Source organism: Ochotona princeps, chromosome 5 (assembly GCF_030435755.1).
Source record: "Ochotona princeps isolate mOchPri1 chromosome 5, mOchPri1.hap1, whole genome shotgun sequence".
NCBI lineage: Eukaryota > Metazoa > Chordata > Mammalia > Lagomorpha > Ochotonidae > Ochotona > Ochotona princeps.
The window spans coordinates 97,684,728-97,708,526 of record NC_080836.1 but is presented as its reverse complement, the minus strand read 5'-3'; the positions used below and the strand labels follow the sequence as shown (position 1 = coordinate 97,708,526).

Sequence of the window (23,799 nt, the reverse complement as noted above, 5' to 3'; positions counted from 1 at the left end):
CTTTCTTTTTTTTTTTAAAGATTTATTCATTTTTTATTGGAAAGCCGGATATACAGAGAAGAGGAGAGACAGAGAGGAAGATCCTCCGTCCGACGACCCACTCCCCAAGTGAGCCGCAACGGCTGGTACACGCCGATCCAATGCCGGGGAACAGGAACCTCTTCCAGGTCTCCCACGCGGGTGCAGGGTCCCAAAGCTTTGGGCCGTCCTTGACTGCTTTCCCAGGCCACAAGCAGGGAGCTGGATGGGAAGTGCAGCTGCCGGGATTAGAACCGGCGTCCATATGGGATCCCAGGGCTTTCAAGGAGAGGACTTTAGCCGCTAGGCCACGCCGCCGGGCCCAATTTCCGACCCATTTTTACACTGACGGCAACTGTTGGGCAGTCCATGTCATTGGTGTCCAGATTTGGCTTTCTCTTACTAAGCATTTATCTCTGGGAATGACGAGATAAGGAGTCAGTAGAGTTTTGATGGTAACTGGTAAATGATTATGAAATTCACACAAGGGAAGAAGGTGAGCTGAAAGCATCGTTAAGGCAAAAAATTCTGATGCCAAATAACCCAGATTCAGATCTTTGGTTTACCACCTGCGGGACTGGGTAAGCTGTACCTCAGCTTCTTCCATCTTTATATGGCAATGTAAATGCTACCTACCTCAGCATAGTTTGGAGGTTGCCATACTTGTATAACTCTTAAGAAGTGCCGAATGTAGAGTAACTGGCCCAAGAGTACGTAACTGCTACTACTGCAATAGGGTGTTCTTAAGGAGAGAGTCACCTGTTCCCTTCTAGCCTCAAGTTTTCACTACTGGTTTCTTTGATACCTCCAACTCTAGGCTCCAATGATGAGACAGAAGCATTCTCTAGGAACCTCAACACTTCATTCATCCATTAATAGTCAGCCGCAATTCTTGAGCTCCTTGGTCAGTTCCGACCTCCTCATGGCTCTCCTAGTACACTCATTCCATTCTCCCACCTTTTCCACACACAAAAAAAAGACTTCCAACTTTTCCTCACAAGAAAGATTCCTTTTCCTCGAGTTCCATCCTTTCTAGGGGCAGTGGTCCTTCTAACCTCCAACATCGACTAGATGTTGTGACTGGGTGTCTGTTAAACAGTACATCCCTGTTCCGAATCCTGGCCCTTCCAAAATCTGACCTTTTCCACCCCTCAGATGGCCTGGACTCATTTACAGAGGCTTCCCAGCGAGTGCACTGCCATCAACCCAAGCCTCAAATCCCTTGACCCTCTGACTGGCAGGACCATTTCCTATGTGACACAGCTCTCATTGCAGTGTTTAGGGCTGAGGAAGTCTGATAAGGGAAGTACTACAACCTCGGAATGACTTAGAGGTGCTAAGATTACAGATAAACTTTGTTCACAGATTGTTCACTGCACACCCCCATATGAAAGTCTCTGGAATAATCTGTAACGATCAAATTGCTTTCTCCAATGATACCTTCAGAAGAATCTGACTACCCTTCTCACAAGCTTCCAACTAATGATGAGTTTGTAAGGACAGGAAAACTTTTGCAACAAACACATTCATCTTTTAATTCCATTTTCTCCCAAAGCTTTCTGAAGCACCCATGTATCATGCAGAGGGAGTTAAGTCACTCAACCTAAATTTTCTTGATCTTTCGCCTGTCATGCTTTGAACTTCTGAAGAACTTCCCTAGAACCTGAGCTTATTTCCAAGACACAGATTTGAGAAACTCATTTCCCTTTCAAGATGACTGAAGAGCCTTACTAGGGCAGAATCCAGTATGAGGCCATCACATGGATTTATAAGAGGGGATCACAGGGTGGCAAGTAACAAGCTGCAGAAAGGACTCCAGAAGATATGAAAGGATCATTTTCTTTACTGCTGAGTTAAATGAAACGAGCAAGGCTTAGCCCTGCCGGACCTTCTGGAGTATTCTTCATATCTTCTGAGATATCTTCATGTGTTCTGATTCTAGCTCAACTCCCAAACACCTTTCTAGGACCCCACATTCGAAAGAGTTACAGACCTAACCTGTAGCCCAGGCAGCACTGAGTCAGCCTGCATGGAGGAGTCCTGCCCACCGTCAGCACGCATGCGGGACAGCGGTCACAGGCTGAGTCTTCACCCATTCCTGCTGTAAATGAGGAACCCAGAACTGCTGGTGTTCTCCCCACCCTTCCCTAACTTCTCAACACCTGTTTTTTGCCCTACCCACTCACAGTTAGCACCTGCTTTCTCAGGAAAAAAGGGTGGGGTGGGGGATAAAGTTCTTAGCTATTTTTCCTGCTAAGTTTTTACAAAAAAAAAAAAAAAAAGAGTTTAAAGTAGGCTAAACAAACTGTGCAGATTTTCCAAAAATAAACTAACATTAATTACATGTTTTTCAAGGCAGTTTAGCTTCTGGGAAGTTGACATGGCTGATTTCTTAATATGAACCTAAGGGCTCTATTCAAGACTTAGCAGGTGGGTCAAAGTTAATTTTGGAATTAAAGGCATGCAATCTGAGTCATAAAGGTCACACACTTTCTACTTTAAAATCACCTAAAGATGCACTAAGGAACCTGGTTTTCTGGCCCATGGTTAATGATGTGATATTAGAACAAGGAAAAAGAGTAAAATGGACAGTGAGGAGAGGGAGGAGAAAAAGAGGGCATAAAAACATCAATCAAACTACTTGAGAGAAAGGCTGCAGGCAGGAAAAACAGAAGAAACATGCACAAGAATTGAAGCGAATTTAAAGGACATAGCCATAAAAGGCTATTCAGGTTCTTGGCCCCAAAAGCCCTTGAGGACATCACAGCAGAGCATAAGCTATTCCTATGGTGTCACTGCTGTTACAATTGACCTGGAAAAATGCTTAGCACCAACCCGGCATGATACCACCTATTAGTGGCATCTTGTGGGCAGGTCTGCATTAGAGCATAATGGGCACAACCATGACTCCAACTGGTGAAGTTTGTTAGGATATGTCAATAGACCTTTCTGACTTTCTTAAAATGAAGACCATTTAAATAGTTTTTTTTTTCAAAAATCAATAGTCTTCTCTGAATTTAAAATGTGTTTTTTTTAATTTAACAAAAATCCCATCTGAAAATTAATACACTGGAGACATTGCTCGACAATTAAGGTTTAATATGTCAGGCATTGTTCAACTCATGGGACTCACAGGAGAGGTCTGTGGATGTGGAAAATGTTTGGAAATCCTAACATTTTTTGGTTTGGTTTTGTTTATTTGCATGTGTGATTGGGGTGTAGCTGTCATATAGGGTTTTTGGAAAGAAAGTCAACTAAAAAATAAGGCTTACATCTATTTCTTGATTTCATTTCATCAGGCCATGGGTCTTATTTATATCCCTAATTGTAAAAAAATATATATAACATGACATCTAAAATACTAAGTGCAATATTTTGAAGGAAAAAATTACATCCATACTAACGCTGGTGATTACTGAATAAGATATAAGATTTTTGGTAATAGTAACTCCCCATTTTTCTTCTAACAATAGTGATATGGGCCAGCGTAATGGCTCAAGAGGTTAATCCTGCCAATGCCTTCATCCCATGGGAGTCAGTTCCTGTCTCACCTGCCCCACTTCTGGATCCGGCTCCATGCTTTTGACCTAGCAAGGCAGATGGAGGATGGATCAAGTCCGAGGGCCCCTGCATCTGCTTGTGAGATCTGGAAGAAGCTTCTGACTCCTGATTGCTTAAGCTCTGTTGTGGTCTTTTGGGGGAAGAAATCAGTAGATGGGAGATCTGTGTGTGTGTAAATCTGCCTTTCAGATAGAAAACAGATAACCATTATAAAACAGGTTAATGGACCTGGGTATTTTTCTTCCCTGCTCTGATCCTTCCTCTCTGGGTGCATCTTTCTGTGGGCTTCCTGTGTTGGCATCACACTTGCGTACACATCCCAGGGATCCTGTATGCGCACTTCTTCTGCACCTGTTTCTGTCTTCATGTCTTCACTAGTCCCTTCCCTTTGCTGCGTTGTGCTTCTTTTTGTCTTAAAAGTTGCATTTTTATTTTACTTACAGCTTCGTCATCTTATTCTCTCTTTCAAATATGTTGTAAGACTTCATTATATTTTTCACTGGGCTTTGCATTTTTCCATCATTTACATTACATATAGGCTAAGCTCTTCTTTTAAAATACTTATGTTATTTGGAATGTTATGGTGTAAAGGCATATCTGAAAAATCAACATGTTGGAACTTTAGTTCCCAATTCAACATCATTGGGAGAACAGCCTCACAAGAGGTGGTTGCCTTGAGGCTTCTGTCCTACTTCATGTATTCATGTTCATGTAGAAGTGCGTTACTTATTTTGAGACTGTATATGTTAGAAGAGCAAGCTCAGACATCTCGGTTGTTTCACCTGCCATTACACCTTGCCACCTTCAGCTCTAGGCTCCAGGACTGTAAGTCAAACATAATTTCTGTTCTTTCTAACCACCCAGTTGCATTTGTTCTGCTGTGCCACACACATTGCACAAAGACAGGAGAAGCAAAACTATTTTTTTGGTTTTAGACATTTTTTTCCATGATGCATAGCACCTGATAAATTCAAACAAAATGTTCCATTCATTACTTAGGTATTCTAAAGGTTCAAAGTCATAACAGATGTATAAAATAAGAATAAATTGGAGGAAAACAAAATGATAGTTAGAAGAGAGTATTATCATTTGAGTTTCCAAAGTTCTCTGAAAAAAACACTTTCTTGTACTTGGCCTACTTTCTCTTGTGAACTGAAAAATTTTCAACATTTTTGGCAGATTTTGGAAAAAGAATTAATAAAACTAAGCAAAGGAAAGATTGTATTTGTAGCCCAGAGGCTATTAAATGTTCTTATTTAATTATGACTAAAAACTTCAAAATTTATTAATAATCAGAAAAAATGCTTCCTTTAAGAGTTCAATAACAGAATATTATTAAATCTGGCTTTTCTAGTAAAGCAAAAAAGGTTTGAAATTTAGAGATGACAGTATTAATTTGAAATATAAAATTTCTCGAAAGTTAGGCAAAATTGGTCAGGAGCACTCACTTTTACTATTTCTCGTCTATTATTCTATGTCTAAAATATTGGCAGATGTCCACAAAATCCTGCTTGGTAAGAATAAAGGAGAGTGAAGGATCAGAGTGTGACGGCAATGAGCAGTTACTCTCAGTTAACAATTCTGCTCCACTTTCAGCTTTACATAGAGATTCTGAACATCCCTATGATTATAGAAGCACATATGTCTTCCCATTTTTCTCTGGAGTCCAGAGTAAATAGCAATTTGATTATTTATTTGTTTGATTTGTGTTTTTCCCCCCACTCACATTTATGTAAAGTATCAAGGTTAATGCAATTCAGGGCATGACTTTTCTCTGAAGAATTGATCCATGGTTAATAGCACAAGCCAAGAAATTCAATCTTTCCTCACTAAAAACTACCGAGAGCCCTGGATCCATTTTCCATTCACAAGCTTTGTTTCAGAAAGCTCGCTTTGCAATCCCACAGAGAAGTCTGAAATACACACTTGGACTCAGAATACAGCACATTGACTTTTCTTCAACTTCATTAGCTAATCATTTCTTTTACATGTACTAATTAGCATGGCTGTTAGTTGGGGCTGTTAAGGATCCTCTAAATTACTAATAGGTGGGGAGGAAATTCAATCACATTACCAATTCCACAATGAAACCTCTATTAACTTCTCACTAACCATTAAGTATTTTCCAATTAAAACATTTTGTTAAATATTTCCCATCAATTGTTAACACTTAATAGTTTACTTTCAATTATTTGAAAGACATGGTGACATGAGAGAGAGCTGGCAAGGGAGATCACCCATCTACAGCTTCATTCCTCAAATACTCCAAGCACTCAGGCCAAATGCAGGAGTCCAGAACTCCTTCTAAGAGTCTCACCTGAATGGCAGGGATCAAAGATTTGAGCCATCACTTGTTGCTTTCCCGCAGGTGTGCACCAGCAGGAAGCTAGACTGTTCCACCCCTGTTGCTGACTCCACATGAAGAACGACAACATACTGGAATGCACATGAAAGACAGGAGAGCAAACCTCTCGGATTCAACAGAGGACCTGAGTACCATACCAAAAGAGCAGGATAAACAATACATAGTCCAATTATTTTCTCCACCAATCATCTAAGGCTATGGGCATACCAAAATAGACACTGAAGTATGGGCAGTGGTATCTTACATGTGGCATATGGAGGCCAACACCATCTCAGAACAACTGAAACTACTCATGCACCATCCTCAGGACATTCTCCCCACATCTGGGTCCCTGGAGCAGAATCAGGGCACTGTCTGTGTCCCTTGGCACTGATGTGATTCAGCTGCAACGAGCGGCACAGCATCTCTCCCACTCTAGCCCTGGAGGGCACAGGTGGGAAGGTGCAGTCTTGTCCCATCCCTCTTCATCTCGCCCACAAATCTGAGTACATCTGCAATCCCCTCATCTATGTAACAAAATTTTTTAAATAAGTAAATTTACATTAAAAAACAATTGTCTGTATCTATGTAACTCTAGGCTTGCTAATATATTAAACATTATTCCATTTTGTTTGTGTAAACAAAATATTTTGAGAAGAATGGCTTCAGAGCTAAAGTGTACATAAATCTGTGTGAAGGAAGGAAAAAAACAGAATGAATCAGTGACAGTGAATGATCTAAGAATGCCATTGCCTTCATCATCAAAAGTTATGGAGGAGTGCTTGTTCCTCACTCCGAGCATGAACAAACAACAAAATCGTCGGTGGGTCCTTTGAGACATAAGTCATTAATTATGACCATAGGTGCTAACAATTTGCAAATTAGGAAAAGTAGTGAAATCAACGAAATGGACATAGTTAAAATGAGTTCAAATATCTTTTGACCAGAACAAATCCTAGTGAATTGAATTGACTTTAACAAGAGGGCCAACCATTCAGACAGAAAAATGTCTAAGGCTTTGGTATCAATGGTAAGCATAATATTCAATATCATGTGATTTTTTTCAATTAGTTTTATGTAGATGGATCTGTAACGAATATCACATAGGCCTGGCGCAGTGGCCTAGTGGCTAAAGTCCTCACTTTGCATGCACTGAGATCCCATATGGGTGCCAGTCCATGTTCCTACTGTTCCATCCCATCCAGCTCCCTGCTTAATGTGCTAGGAAAGTTATGGTGGATGGCTCAATGCCTTGGGACCCTGCACCTGTGTGGGAGACCTGGAAGAAGCTCCTGGCTCGTGCCTTTGGATCAGCTCAGCTTCCCCAGTTGTGGCCACTTGGGGAGTGAACCAAGAGAGGGAAGATGTTTCTCTCACTCTCCTTATTTCTGTACATCTGTCTGTCCAATAAAACTAAATAAAATATTTTAAAAAGAATACCATAAAATAACATGTGAATGATGATGAATTTTGAAAGGGAAACTTACAGAAATGTTAAGAATGGTGTAGAGAATCATTTTTATGCTTTTAACAAGCACTAAGTTCTATTCAAGTTACAAATAGATACATAGGTAAACATGTATTTACATATATTCTCACAGAAGAACTGTATAATGAAGACTAGCATACCGGGAACTGAAGATACATACAGGTTCTGTCTCAGCCATGACATTATTTGTATATTACAAAGGCTGTTGCTTTTGTGTATTGGTTTTATATCCTGTAACTTTACCAGTATCTTAGTGTCGTCTTTTGGTTTCCCTATACATAGGCTCATGTAATCTGCAAACATAAGTAATTTGACTTCCTCTTTTCCAGTTTGTATCCCTTTGAGGTCTCTTTCTTGTGTAATGGCTGACTAAAACTTACAGAACTCTATTGAACAACGGTGATGAAAGTGGGCGTCCCTGCTTGGCTGTGGATCTTGGTGGAGACGCCCCCGACTTTCCTTGTTCAATGTGATGCTGGCTGTGGAGTAGTCTTAAACTGCCTTGATCATGTTGAAGAATGATTCTTCTATACCCAGTTTACTTAAGGTTTTTATCATGAAATGATGTTGCACCAAATGTTTTCTCTGCATTTATTGGGGTGGGGTAATTATGTAGTCTTATTTTTTGATTTGTTCATGTGAATTATCACCTGTATGCATTTGCATGTTGACCCATCCTGCATGCACACTTGATCTGGGTGAATGATCCTTCTGATGTGTTCTGGGATTTGATGAGCTAACATTTTTGTTTTTTGAAATTCAATCTTTTGTGTTTGTTATTGTTTTTAAAAATTATTAGTATTATTATTATCCTTTTATGGTATGGTTCCATAGGTCCTGCTATTTCCCTTACCCTCTCCCAAATCCCTTCCCCGCGCCACTGAGTTCCCTTATATTATTACTATAGTATAGTTCCTTATTTTTAATGAGATGCTCTGTCTTCAGAACTGTGCAGTATGCCATACCTAGTTTTCCCGGTTCGCGCGGTTCTCATTCAGACTGCACTAGTTAGTGGAACATGGCAAAGCAACAGAATTTGCACTTGGATGTGCTAACCCCAAAGGCAAAAAGTGCCTGGGTTCCTGGCTGCCCTGTGGCCCACCCCAACGCGCGGGCACTTACTCTCTGCGGGCTCCTTGGAGCGTCGGCCGCTGGACGACTTCCTCAGCAGGCTGCGTCCCGAGGTGAAGAGGCTGGTGAGCTCCTCCAGAGGGCTCGTGGGGGTTCGCGAGCGGGAACCTCCAGCAGCCGCCCCGTGCGCGCTCATGGCCGCACTCACCATCTTGGCGCCGTCCTGTGACACCGGCCTGGGGGTCGAATGAGGCACTGAGGGCGAGCTCCTGGAGAGGCTGCCAGAATGCACAGCGTCGTAGGGCGGCGGCCGCTTGAGGCTGAGGGGGGTCAGGGACCTGCCCATGCTCACCGGCGAGGGCGAGGCGGAGTGACTTTTAGGGTAGCCGTGGGGAGACTGCGTTCGGTAGAGCGTTGACGGGGGCGGAGGGGATGAGGAGAGCACAGAAGTTGGTCCGAGGGCTGTGCCCGCATCTTTGTCCTGTTTCGGGTGGCCCGAGGGGTGCGGTGGCAGGGAGGAAGGGGATGCCCCTGCCTGTTGTTTCAGGTAAGACACGTTTTCCAACACCGGGAGCTTGGTGACCTCCAGGGGCGTGAGGGGGGACTCATCCGAGTTGGGGGAGCAGTGCGCGGGGGCCGGAGGGAACACCAGCAGCGGGGGCCTGTGCGACAGCAGGTTGGGGAAGGGCGGGGGGATGTCGCAGAGCAAACCCTTGGGCGTGCATGGCACTGAGGACTTGGCGAAGTCCAAATCAGGCACCGTGGGTGTAGCACACTGCGACGAACAACTGTGATGGTCGAAGTCGCACTTGGAATCTTGGCCCAGGTCGTCAAAAATGGGGTACTTCATCTCCTCGTAGACGGCCTCGCTCTGGTCGTCGTCCTCCTTGCGGAAGTCTCTGAGGATGTTGCCCACCATCTCGATGTACACTGGCTCCTCCTCGGGCTCTCCGGAGGGAGTGCTCACCTGGGAGAGGGAGGCGTCCCGTGGCAGCGACGTCCTCCGTGGCCCGTGCTTCCTGATGTATGTTTCGTCGAAGGATGTGCTCAGCTGAGTGTTGGGGTTCCTTTTGGGCTTCGGGGGAGGAATCTTCTTTGAATATTCGTCGCTGTGAGGTCTTGGTTTGGTGGGCACTAAAAGGGAATAAAATAAAATATGGTAGCATCGATAAATATAATACGAAAACTTCAGTGCACACAGTTGCTCTGCTGGAAGTAGGCAGGTGTATTTCAACTTTGAGCCTTGGAGGAAAGAGCTGCCAGACTCCAACATTGCACATGTCAGAAAAAACATCGATGATATAGTGATTATGGTTCTTATCTTCTTTCCCATATTAATAATCCAACGCTGATAAAAACCCTTACACCGGGAGACTATTCATCTTTTAGTCTTAGAACTTTTAAATAGACACGTTGAGATGAAACATGTCAGATAAAATATTTTTTTAATAAAAATTAACTTGCAGGAACTAAGTTTGAAAGAAACTCGGGGGAGGAGGGAATAGCAGAAAAGTCACTGCAAATCACCACCAAAAGACCAAAGAGAGCTCACTTTTTTACTTACAGAGTTATTACACACTCTGCTTACTTTAGGATAAAATTGTCCCAGCCTGCCAGGCTTACTTAATCTCCGCCTGACTTCAGATAACTAGCTTCTGTATAGATGATTCTGATATTACAGGGGAAATTGATGTGAAAATTAAGAAGGCTAGACTATTTAAGCTTCAGGTTTCCACAATTGTGGATTGTGGTGTATTTGCCTGGTTTTGTTCATAAGATCTTTTACGATATCAAATATTGTCTTGCAGTGAATTTATGAAATATGTTCACGGACACATCAGGGTTTTAGAAGAGCATAACCTAGGGAATTCTGGGTAAGTTTCAAGAAGAACTTAGGGAAACTCAGAATAGATGTGAGTAACCAGTGCATCTTACTCCCTCTAGTCAAATGCCTTTGGCCAGAACAAGGTTTTTTTTTTTCATACAAGAAAATACTTGAGTATTATCTTATTATTTTGTCATATTTATTATATGACATATATTATGTAAATATAATATAATATGCAAGATCTTTTTTTGAAGACCTCTCTTTTATATGAAGGCAGAGTTTATATTCTGGAAATGATCACACATAGAATTAAGAAAGAATAAAGCATTCATTATAAAGGAATTTACACAGTCCATTAACACTGAAAGTTTCAAGACAGAATCAAGTATAGGTATTATTTGATAAGAACAAGATGTATGATTCTTATAGTGACTGTGAGATGATCAAAGTTTACAGTTGCATTAAGTGAGTTGTGTCCATCTAACCACCCAAAATATTCATATATTGTGGTCCTAAAGCCTACTATGATGGTGTTGGGGACTTTGGAAGATAACTAGATTTGCACGAGGTCATGAGGTAGCCATGGTGCGATTGCAAGAAGTCACTCCCTCTCATTCCTTTTCTTTCCCATTTTTGAGAAAAGAGATGTCAGTCTACATTCCATGTAGAGATTTTTCACCAGAAATGAACCTTGCTTGCATCTTGGTCTTGGATTTCCAGCCTCAAGGACTGAGAAAATGCATTTATTTCTCAAAAATATATTCATTTATATAGAGACAAAAAAAAAAAAAAGGAGACACCAGGAGACAGGCAAATAGGTAGACTGGAAACTCTGTTCCCTAAATGTCCACAATCACCAAGGCTGGGCTGCCCTGAAGCCGGAAGTGAGTAACCAAACCCAGACCACCTACACGGGTGGAAAGGAACCTGATTACTCGAGACCTAACCTCTGCCTTTTGGGGTCCACACTGGCAAGATGTCAGAATGAGGATTCAGAATCAAGAATTGAACTCAGGATGTTGGGTGTCTTGATTGCAGGCTTCAACACCCACTCCAGAAAAATGAATTTGTATACTTTAAGTTAGTCTCACACTTTATTACAAGAGTTCACACTAAGAGAAGCACATATTTATTGAGCCCTTTGTGAATGCCTTTTACAACTAAGTAATGAGCTACTGCTTTAATCTTGTCTTTTGGCACTGGTGCACTTTAAATAATTACACAGTTTTAGGCATCAATGGAACCCTTTCCCAGCCTTTTAAACTCCCACTACCTTGTGCTGATTCCATGTATCTGCAAGCAATCAGCTCTATACCTCACTTCCTGTCTTTCACGTTCTTGATCTGACTCTCCAGCCTCCAACCTGCACCAGATAACTTAGCTCTGAACTCTGACTCTGGCTGTTTTCTGTTCTTAGAGTTGGCAGACTAACGAGCTCCCTGTTCCACATCTTTCTATGAGTCCATTAGCTGAAGTCACTCTCCAGCAGCTTTGCCCAGGAAGTCCCTGACCATGTAGGCCAGTGTGTCCCTCTTCCCTTGTCTGCTGAAGAGAGCATAGTGTAGGCAGCTCCATGCAATACAAGCATCTTTTCCTGAGCCTTCTCCTTGGTGTTAATTCAAATGTGAAATGAGGGTATGAGGATTGTTAGATAATACAGTGTTATGTAAATTACAGATGTTACATCCACTTCTTCAGTACTGGGGGGAATGGGGAGAAAGCTTTCCTACAACCAGGGTTTGATTTTTCATTTCAAAGCTTCTTGCTATCCCATAGTTCTCTCTGGAGAATCAGAGGAAGAACAATTTCTTTTCTATTACACTGATTTTTTCTGTCCATTCGCCATGTATCACCTACTGTTACCTTAGCATTGAGTAAATAGTTTATGGGGCAATGAAAACGTCCTTCAACTGTTTTATATGCTTTTGAAAACATTTATCTACATGATGAAAAATATGGAGCTTTGAGCAGCATTGCCCTACAATTTATTCTAAAGTTAGCCTCACTGTAGGGAATTAAAATTAAAGAAAGTTTTATTTTAAAATGGCATTTCTTTATAAGGTACTTAAAGTAGTCATGAATTACAGAGAGGTGCTATAATGCTGCTAATAAAAAACAATAAAAATTACATTACAAATTTCAACATTTAGCCAAATTCAACCATAATAAAAAGATAGTTTTTATCACTCTTAAATAAATTTTAAATGGTTTCTAATAAGCCCAAAGACAGAAGCACTAATTCCTACTCAGCTCCAAAACACAAATTTTAATACTTAGAAGAGTTTAATGAGAGTAGCACTAAGCAGAAAGTGATATTCCTGAAGTGAATTAGTTGAGCACAAAGCTTACGCAGAGTTTCCACACATGTCCAGATAATCTGTCTTTCAAAGTGAATTTTGGAAATTCATCCTGTCCCTGTCAATCTATTCTTCAGGAGTTTATTTTTGTTAATCTAAAAAAAAGTATAAGGTAAAGCTAACTATGCTTGAGTATCTGTTAGTGCTCTTGGCTCGGAAGTATATCTATATCTATATCTGTATCTATATCTATATCTTTATCTATACCTATCTATCTATCTATTTATACACACACAACACAGGTCAGGATTTGTGCTCCTAAGAACCCTGTGGCCATAGAGTCCCAGAATTGAAAGTCTCCTGAAAATGACCTAAATTCACAGATGAGGGTACTTTACAAAATTCAAAAGAAAATGGAATTAATATCTTGATTGGCCAGGCCGATGGCTCCATGGCTAAATCTTTGCCTTGCAAGCATGAAGATCCCTTATGGGTGCTGTTTTCTGTCCTGGTTATTGCACTTCCCATCCAGGGTCCTGCCTGTGGCCTGGGAAAGCAGCCGAGGACAGTCCAAAACCTTGGGACCCTGTATTTGTGTGGGAGACCCAGAAGAAATTCCTGGCTTCGGATTGTCTCAGGTCAGGCAGTTATAGCCAGTTGGATAGTGAACCAGAGGATGAAAGATCTTTCTCTCTGTCTCTCCCTTTCTCTGTAAACCTGCCTTTCCAATAAAAAAACAAATGTTTAAAAAATATTTAATATTAAATATTTAATATTTAACCATAATGCTAAGGGAAATGAGCCAATCCCAAAAGGTTAAATACCACATGTTTGCCTTAATTTAAGATGATATGATGTGATGTATAACATGTTATGTTATGTATGTTATATGTTGTGTATAAACTAAAATTGAAATGTCAATGAGGTGGTCACAGAAGGTGGTTAAGAACTTGCATTTACTCTTAACATATTGGTTACTCATTACTATGTCAATTAATTCCATAATGATGGAAATTTTCGCTGATGGTATGTTGGAGCTTTTAATTGACTGGGATGATACTCTGCTGGCTCTGTTTTCAGACCAGAGAGGGTATACCTAAGAAGACGTTGAACTTGACTGGACAATAAGATTCTGGACTCTATGTTTGGTATATGCTTGCAATGGGGGATTCTCAACTGAACTTGAACTATGATTATGCAACAAGGTGGAGGAATCCACCATGGTGGGAGGGTTTGGGGAGGGGTGGGGAGAATCCAAACACCTATGAAACTGTGTCACATAATAGAATGTAATTAATGAATTAATAAAAAAATATTTAATACAAAGCACTTTGAAATTCATGCAGTTTTTTAATACACATTTGAATGAACATTTTGAAGACTTCTCATAGTTATAGATATGTTTTTTACCTCAAAATAAACTTGGGAAATTCTTTTCCACAAACATTCTGAAGTCCCTTATGTTAGTGATAAACAAATAGAGATTCTGTATCAATCAATTTTTTTTTTAATTCCTAACTTAAATTCAGCCTTCGACATCTTTTTGAAACAAAGGAAAGAAGTGAGAGTGGGGAAACTTTCAATTCATCTTTACTCTGTGTAACAGAAAATAGTATTTTAAAGGTCTTCACTCATTCTGTGCTAGTAGACCATAGCTCAATATGCCTTGTTACTGAGATATACTTGAGACGTATTTAAATACATAGCTCAATCTGGGAGATGTGAGTTCACTGTGATTGTGAAATTGGTTTGTTCTGGAGGGGATGGGCACATTTTCCACTGTCAGCAGAATTGAACCATAGTTAACTCTTTTCATAAATCACAACCCTGTGGCTTTGAGGCATATTTTGATCTTTACAAAAGTCACAAGCCACTTAATACTATTCATAAAGTCATGGTGTTTTTTGTTTGTTTAAGATGGCAGAATAGGGTAAGGACACATTTAAACAGACAGAGAAATATTAGCCAGTGTGATCCAAAGAGGGCACATTCCAGGAAATAGGAGAGGACAGAACAATAGCAGAAAGGTACCTGGAGAATGACAGACACAAGAAAGCAGTGGACACAATGGTACGGTGTTGTAGTGACTGATACCCCAGCAGCATTCAGTGAGTAGCAATCTGAATTACACTGGCAGCCAGAACTATACCAGTAACCAGGCGGGAAGGGACGTCTATCGGGAGTTCAGGTGGTGAACCCGGAGAAAGAACTGCCAGTCCTGCTGGTCTGTTCAGTTTAACCAGGAGCAGAGACACAGCAACAGGTCCCAGATGAGCAGTGTGGGATCTGGGTGGATTTCACAACCCAATCTGCCCCTAGAGCAGTATTGGGTGCCATTTTGTTTAAGGAGGTAAGGGCTATTGACAGTACAGCACATGCACTGAGCTGAGAATGAACTCATTTCTGGCTTAGCGAATTACAACAATGTGGCATCCTACAGGTTCCACCCAAGATAGGTCCAAGTAGCCCTCAGACCTAATGGCCAGTAGATTGAGAACTCTAGTAGTGTCACATCAGATGCCATTTCGTACAGTGTGGCAAAGCAGTTAAGACAGCAGGGACAACAGTGAGCTGCACATGCACTGAGCTGGGCAAGAACTCACTCAGCTCAGTGCACTGCACTGATCCCACAGGAAAATAATACAGACTATGGCATTGGGTAAAACTTGGTCCTTGTGGCTTTCAAACCTAATAGCCAACAGGTTCCTGCAAGATCAGCACCACCAACAACCCAGCTACATAGGACACCTGGTGTCTCCCTCATCCTGAGACCTGCTTCAACTGGAAGTGGGAGAAAGGGTGTACAGACAATGATGCAACCTCAGTACGATTATCACAAGAGGCGGAGAATGGTGAACCAGGAGTGGAGGCTACAGAGAACATGGTGGAAATCTGACATAAAACCCAGACCTGGAACTCGCTGGAGGGAGTGGCACAAGTGACTGCACACAAAGAGCCATGTGCCAACTGCAATAAGTAAAATCTAACAGCAGACGTATGAGTGACACAGCTTAGAAAGCTGCCCCAATGAAAAGAATCTGATAGCCAGAAGTACAATGACCAAGAGCAAAGGCATAATGAATATTACTGAAGACTCCCCTGCAAAGGAGCAAAACCCATTGTCAACCTCAGAGTTAACTGAGGAAGACATTGAGAAAATTGGGGACACAGAATTCAAAGCACTTGTTATAAAACTTTTTATCAACAATGAGAAGCACGTAAAGCAGGTGTTCAAGGAATTTAAGGAATATGTCACACTGGAAATTAATCAAATGAAAGCTGATACATCAGAAATGAAGAATACAGTGGAGCAAATTTAAAGTACAATGGAGAGCCTCCAAAATAGAATGACGGAGGCAGAAGAAAGAATTTCAAAATTAGAAAATATTTCGCATCACCAGGGGGAAACAAACCAAAAGCTGGAAGCAAAGCTGGATCAGGCCAAAAAAAGTATTCAAGAATTGAAAGACACTATTGAAAGACCAAATATAAAAGAGTTATGGGAATCCCAGAAGGTGCAGAAAGAGATGCTGGGTTTACAAATGTAGTTAATGAAATGATAAAGGAAAATTTCCTTAATCTGGAGATCGAATTGGGAAACAACATTTAGGAGGGTCACAGAACTCCCAACAGGGTTGACTAAAAGCGATCTTCACCACAACACTTGGTAATCAAGCTCTCTTTGATTGAACATAAGGAAAAGATCCTTAAATGTGCACCTGAAAAAAAATCAAGTGACGTATAAAGGAATGCCAATTATAATCACAAGAGACCTCTCACAGGAAATTCTACAGGCCAGAAGAGAATGGAGTGACATATTCTAGATTCTAAAAACAAAAAAATTGTTGGCTCAGGATAATGTACCCAGCAAAATTTTCTTTTATCTTTGAAAATGAAATAAAATTCTTCCACAGTCAAGAAAAGTTAGAAGAATTTGTCTCTTCCAAACCCTCCCTACAAAGAATACTTAAAGATGTTCTCTTGACAGAGAAAAGGAATAGCAACCACTAAAACCAAAGGCAAATGCAAAAAGTATCCCAGTAAAATAACAATGGAAGACTAAATCATGAACAACACATTGCTAAAATGACAGGATCAAATTATCAACCATTCATAATAACCTTGAATGTAAATGGCTTAAACTCATCAATCAAACATCATAGATTAGTAGACTGGATTAAAAAACAAAACTCATCTATTTGTTGCCTACAGGAGATACAGTTCACTAAGAAAGATCAGTGGAAACTATATCTAACGGATTTTGATTTTTTTTTGTTAGTTTCACCTCTTAAAAACACTTTCTTCTCATTAAATTTTCAATGACTCGTAGATCATATAGAAGCACCATTTTCCTTAAGAAGATTCTTGATTTTCTTTTTCATTTCTTCAGCAACACATTTGTCATTCAGTACCATGTTATTTGAGTTCATGGTATTGTTAGTTTCTCTCTTTTTTTCCTGGGTTGATTTCGTATTGTGGCTTTTCATTTAAGGGGATGTATAGTAACTGTGTAATGGAGACTGTCATATCCAGATGTGAGGATACAATGCAGTATGCATCTCTACTTCCATACAAAGATGGACTCCCAAATGAAACTGTTTATTATATCTTGACAATAGGATACTGGACTCTCTGCCATTGTCCATGCCCGCACTGATGGACACATGACTGTGTATGAAGAACTATGCTATAGTAATGATATAGGGAAACTCAGTGGGGGGGAGGCAATTGGGGAGGGGATAAGGTAAATCCCAGGGCCTTTGGAACTTTAGAACATAAGCTGTGTAAACCTATTTGAATCACAAATCCATCAGATAAAGTATGGACAATAAAAAAAACTATTAACGAGTACATGGAAATTTCCTGGATTACATGTATTTCTCATTGGCTGTGACAAGGAATGTTTGAAAAATCCTAAAATTGAAAATCTCGGCCTTCTCCAGCAAAGACTTTTCTAGTCCTTTCTCTTTATGAGCATATACACTTCGATCCAATGTGAGCTGGAGTCTACAACTCCTTCCCTTGACTCTTTCAGGTATTCTCTCACTAAGCAAGTCAGCCACCAAGGTCTGACCACCCACATCATCATGTTGTGTGAAATACCAAGACGGTCATTGCAAAAAGAACCATGAAACAGAATCAGGACAGAAAATAAAACCTCAGTCATAAGAGGGCAGGACAGCTTTCCCACTTGTCTCTGTAGTTCATTGAGCCATCTAGATGGCATGGAAGACATTCCGGGTACGCGGCAAACTATCCCCGCTGTGTTAGTTCAATTCCTGACCCACAGAATAGTAAGCAAATCTCATCACTGTTCTTTTTATTCAGTGTTCTAAATTTTGAAGTAGTTCATTATGAAATTTTGTAGACCTGAGACAGATATAAGAAATGTGTGCTCTTGTAAATAAAATCTAAAACTTGTGCATCAGCTTTGAGATTTTGTGGCAGCCCAGGTAACAACAGCAGTGCGCAGAAGGCGGGAGAGGGGAGCGGACTGAGTTGTTGGTGAGGAATTTTCTGTAAGTGACTGAAAAGAGAGAGCTGGTTTATGAAGTGGAAGAATACTGCTGTCTGTGTTATTATGGAGAATATGAAATGTGACCCATGAAATGCAACCTAAGTAAAGGCATTTCTGGAAGAATGTCAACATGTGAGTTGATTTGTTTCTGTTGTGTGTGATAAAGGACCGCACGGGATAGGGACGAAGGAAGGGACAGCTCACTTCTCAAAAAGTGCGACTGCAGTTCAGAACTTCCCATGAAGAATTCTCCCTGATTTGGATGTGGCATCCCTAGGGTGCCTTCACCCTCATACCATATACCCAGAATTGACTTGAAAAGCAGATTTAAGACCCCCACAGAGCAAAAATCAAGATCCACAGAGAACCAAAATCAGAGAGCAGAATGAAGCCCTAATCAGTTCATGATTTCTACTCCCAGAGTGAAACGTTAGTAGACCATGTATGTCTAACTGGACTTCTAAATGGTTATGGGTCAGTAACTTGTAAGAGTGTATTCCTCCATCCCCGCCTCCAGTCTCTACTAGTTTGAATAAGACTACAAGCTGCAGTTTTCTTGTTCCTGGCCCACCATGTAGATTGCGTTATGAAGTGCAAATAAATTGTACTTTGTTCAAAGCCCTTGCACATAAAATATTGCAACTACAGAGCTCTGTGTAAGAAACTACACAAAAACACTAAATCTGAGCATAATTGAGATGATGAAGTTCTGGTCTTCAGTTGTAATGTGATACAGTCACTCTCTGGGCAAGACAGAAAATATTTTGGCTATTGAAATATTGTGACCAGAAGGCAAGGCAAACTGTGATCAATGATCTTTGAATTATGAAACCCTCAATTCCATCTCCTTCTCGGCTTTCCATGTTTCAATAGGGAGAACGTATTTCCTCTTCCTGAATCTCAGCTGGTATTGTGATTTGCCGTGACCAGTACGGTGTGAGAAAAGAACCATTTTGAATCTTGAACTTAAGAAGACAGCTTTCATTTTCCCTATCTTGAAAGTCAAGTCAACTTAGTGAGATGAATAACCCACGTGGGCATGAAAGGTGGCCTCGCTAAGCCAGTGAGGCTTTCCTTTGTCTTTCCAATTCAGTCTAGTCATATAGAACAAAGATCCACCTTTAAAGCACAGGTCAACTCACAGAAAAATGAGAAATAATAAGTTCTTCTTTTAAGCTATGGCATTTAGGGTTAGTTCGTTAAATAACAAATGTAACTGAAAATACGTTGAAAATTAATTTCCTGTAATGTGGCTATCTCATAAAAAGAAGTTATTACCATTTTCGTGGAAATGGAGTACAGAATGTATCCTTCCAGAATATAGAAATTAAGGAAGTCATAGCCTGTCTGAGTATTATAAATGCAGCACAGGATGATTCAGACAAGAGATATAAAAAGAGATTACATACTTTCTGTTAAAAAAAAAATACGTATATATATTGGGTTGAAATAAAGGCTAAAGTGTTACACAAATCAAAGAAAATCACCAGAGTAGAGTTAGCCATCCATAGTGTGGTAAAAGGAGACTCACAGCTTAGTGCCCCCCACAGGAGTCCCCAGGGGATCCTGCCCCCTCTTACAGCTCTGTTGATGGAAATTGGCCCAGCATGCTTGTAGAGCCTGAAGCTGCTACATATGTAATTTTTATGAGTCATTCTTTTTCTAACTTCAGAGTCAAGAAAAGCTCTTTTAATAATTTTGATTTGCAAAGTATTATGCATATGTTACTCATTAGAAATCAGCAAGAGGGTGCACACATTTGGTGAAATGATTAAGATGCTGTTTGTAATGCTTGCATCTTACATCCAAGTGTCAGGGCTTGAGACCCAGCTCTGCTTCTGTCCAAGGTTTTGTTTCTGATTGCAGCTTTCCGTTAATCCAAACCCCGGGAGGAGGCAGGTATTGCCATCCGCACGGGAGGCTTCTTGCTTTTGCTGATTTCAGTCACTGCTACTGTGGGCATTTGGGGCTTAATAGAAGATGAGAGAAAGAGGGATCATCCTCTGCACCTCTCTCATTGAAACGAAAAGAAGATAAAGTCATTTTAGTAAAAGAACAAGCAATGCAATTCTGGTTTCATACATGCCTCTCTTTTGAGCTTGATTGCTACGACACCTATTCTCTGATGAGAAACTGGTTACATAGCATTTGAGCTTCCTGACAGAGGTCATATAATACAGTAGGACCACTTGCAGCAATATTACCAATGTGCAAATTATGAAATTAAAATGTCCCCATTCGGGCCTGGCGGCGTGGCCTGGCGGCTGGAGTCCTCGCCTTGAAAGCCCCGGGATCCCATATGGGCGCCGGTTCTAATCCCGGCAGCTCCACTTCCCATCCAGCTCCCTGCTTGTGGCCTGGGAAAGCAGTCCAGGACGGCCCAATGCATTGGGACACTGCACCTGCGTGGGAGACCCGGAAGAGGTTCCTGGTTCCCGGCTTCGGATCGGCGCGCATCGGCCCGTTGCGGCTCACTTGGGGAGTGAATCATCGGACGGAAGATCTTCCTCTCTGTCTCTCCTCTGTATATATCTGGCTGTAATAAAATGAATAAATCTTTAAAAAAAAAATGTCCCCATTCTTTCTCACACTTTCCATTCTTCCTGTGAGAAAGTGATGCTTTTCTTAGATGCTTCTGCAGTATAAAGATAATATAAAGTGATGAGTGCCAATACTGGTATGATTGTTATTTCTCTGAAATCAAATATCCAATATAACTAAATCTCCGCTCCGTCCTTCTTCCCCAAGGCATTTGTTTTTTGCATTGACTATTATCCAAAGGCCCCTATGCTAAAGGCTTTCTCCCTAGAATGGAACTATTCAGAGGTGCACTAGCCTTCATGAGGTTGAGCCTAGTGGTGAGTCCTTGGTTTATCCAGGACTTGTCAGTGGAAGATAATTCTCAAAAGGAAGGTTGCTACAAATTCCCACAAAATAGCTGAATATGTGTCTATTGTCTACTCCCTGGCTCGTGATATGACTGCACATTCCAATACACACAGCCACCAGAAGCAATGGGTTTCCCAGTTTGGGAATCTCAAGGTCCCACAACTACTAGCTAAATAAACCTTTCTGTTTGTTGAGGTGCTTATCTCAGATATTTCATTGTAGTAACACAAAGTTTACTAATCTCGTATTTTTTCACAAACCCTTTACTGTGATCAAATCAAACTAATGTTCTTCCCATATTTCCTGAATATGTACATGTTGCACCTCTATTGAAACATTTTCCAACCATCTCTGACAGCTTATCAAAATAAACCTCTCCTGTCCTTCCATGCCTAACCTCCCTCTAAAGTCCATGAGCTGTCCAAAAGTGAAATCAACCCCTTTTAGAAATCCCTACAAACTTCACATAGAAAATTGCTCCCAAAAGGCACTCAATGAGGACTAGAAATGACTGTCCAATGGACAATAAACTATGAATATGCAATAATGTAACCTTTCAATTTCCTTTATCATCCCTTTATAGTTTCTTGTTTCTTACCTCCATTTTTTTTTCAGTTTTATAAATAAAAATGCATCTCTCCTTTCGAGAGTGACTCATCTTAGACATCAGATTTATATAGGAAAGTAAATGGAACAGAGGCAAGAGTTGAAACAATACACTCACAAGTTACTGTAGGTTCCCCAAACCAAGAACTCTCTGGTTGACTTTGCTTAAAGCAGTAAAGACTATATAACTTAAGATTATCCGAGTTGCTCAAGTACTGGTTGTAAATCTTCTCACATTGCTTGAATATTGTGAAGCCATAGACAAGTTATCTCGATAAATTCACAGCAGCTGTCCCTTACAGGATCTATACCTGTAGTGAAAGAATGTTGTCGAAGAAGTTGACTTCCTAAGCCTTGAGGGAAAAAGTAATGACAGTGTATAGGTGCGATGGAAAAACGTGTGACGCTCAACACCAAATAGAAACTCAGTTTTTATTTCACCCAGGAGGGTATTATGTTAAGGGAAAAATAAGTTGGGAGAAAAATCGGATTAGTGTTCAGAATATTTCTCCTGTCCCTGGGCAGTCAGTTTAGTAACAGTCGAATCCCTGTAGCCCCACAGATACAATCTACTGGGGATTACCTTCTGTAAATCTATGCTGGTTGCAATATAAAGATAGAAATGTTTGTGATTTTTGTAAAAATCTGAGATCAAAGAGGAAACCGCATGGAATTATAGAGATGTCAAAGATTTCATTCAATCTCTTGGAAGTTGCATCATGGAATAATATCTCTAATGAAGTTGTAACTTCAGTAACGGCGGTAATAACAGCAGTAAGAAGTATATTAGTAATAGCTACCATTTAACAAGTTCTTTACTGGTATAAGACTATGTGCTTTTGGCAGACTGTTTCATGTAACCCTTACTGTATCTCTTTGAGGTAGTTACTGCTCTAAGCGCCACTTTACAGGTGCTAAAATTCAGTTAGAGAGAAATTGAATTATTTTTATATAAATGTCAAAACCTGGCTGTGAGTCAATCTCAAGACTAGTTTGTAGGACCCAGCACGATAGCGTAGTGGTTAAGTCCTCGCCGTGCACGCCCTGGGATCCCATATGGGCACTGGTTCTAATCCCAGCAGCTCCACTTCCCATCCAGCTCCCTGTTTGTGGCCTGGGAAATCAGTCAAGGACGGCCCATAGCTTTGGTACCCTGCACCCCCGTGGGAGACCCAGAGAAGCTCCTGGCTCCTGGCTCCTGGCTTCTGATTGGCTCAGCTCAAGCCATTGCAGTCACTTGGGGAGTGAATCATCAGATGGAAGATTTTCCTCTCTGTCCCTCCTCCTCTATATATATCTGACTTTCCAATAAAAATAAACAAAGCTTAAAAAAAAAGACCACTTTGTAGAGGTGGTAGACAGTAGATACATTTATTTTAGAAATATATAGTTAAGGAATTTTAACCAAAATTTTAATGCTAGCATGAATTCAAATACCAATTTAATAATTGTGCAGTCTCAGAATAGTGAACTCTAACCTTACTAAGTCTCACTGAACCCAAGTATTAATTGAATTAGAGATCCACATTCACAGAATGTTGTGAAGAGTTAAAAGACACTATATTTAAGGTGGATTTCTGGAAAAGGGAAAGGGCTTAAAAGTAGAACTGATATAAATGATCAGATTAGATAAGTAGTAGAATTAACTCTCAATTATCACCATGTGTATAAAAATTTAACTGCAGAGGAAGATATCTAATGAGAGTGCATTTCTTCATAATAGTTCACAGGTATTCAGAACAGAGGTATAAAATCCAGCAGTGCTGATACCAAGGGACATAACAGTGCTGGGAATACTGAAAATGAATGGTTATAGAAATAAACAGAGATTCTATGCTCCTTAAATCATAAAGTCAATACGTTAGCTTTCTTCTGTATTAGTTTTTTTTTAAATAAATTTTTAAAATCTATTTATTTTTTTTTTATTTTTTTTTTTATTACAAAGTCAGATATACTGAGAGGAGGAGAGATCGAGAGGAAGTGGAGCTGCCGGGATTAGAACCAGTGGCCATATGGGATCAAGGCGAGGACCTTAGCCACCAGGCCACGCTGCCGAGCCCTCCTGTATTAGTTTTTTATACAGTGGATATCCACATAACAGAAGTGAATTAATCTTTAGAAAACGTAATTTTCCTTAAAAAAATATATACAGGCAGCAGAACATTGTTGTTGTTATCA

General features: G+C 40.5%; 1 protein-coding gene across 1 annotated transcript in view; it reads right to left on the bottom strand.

Moving 5' to 3' along the window:
• NYAP2 (neuronal tyrosine-phosphorylated phosphoinositide-3-kinase adaptor 2) overlaps positions 1-23,799 on the bottom strand; it is a 248,291-nt gene that overhangs the window by 92,906 nt on the left and 131,586 nt on the right. The window contains exon 3 of the mRNA XM_004576765.2: positions 8,535-9,617. Within this exon, the coding sequence (XP_004576822.1) occupies positions 8,535-9,617 (1,083 nt within the window). The remainder of the gene's footprint in view (positions 1-8,534; positions 9,618-23,799) is intronic.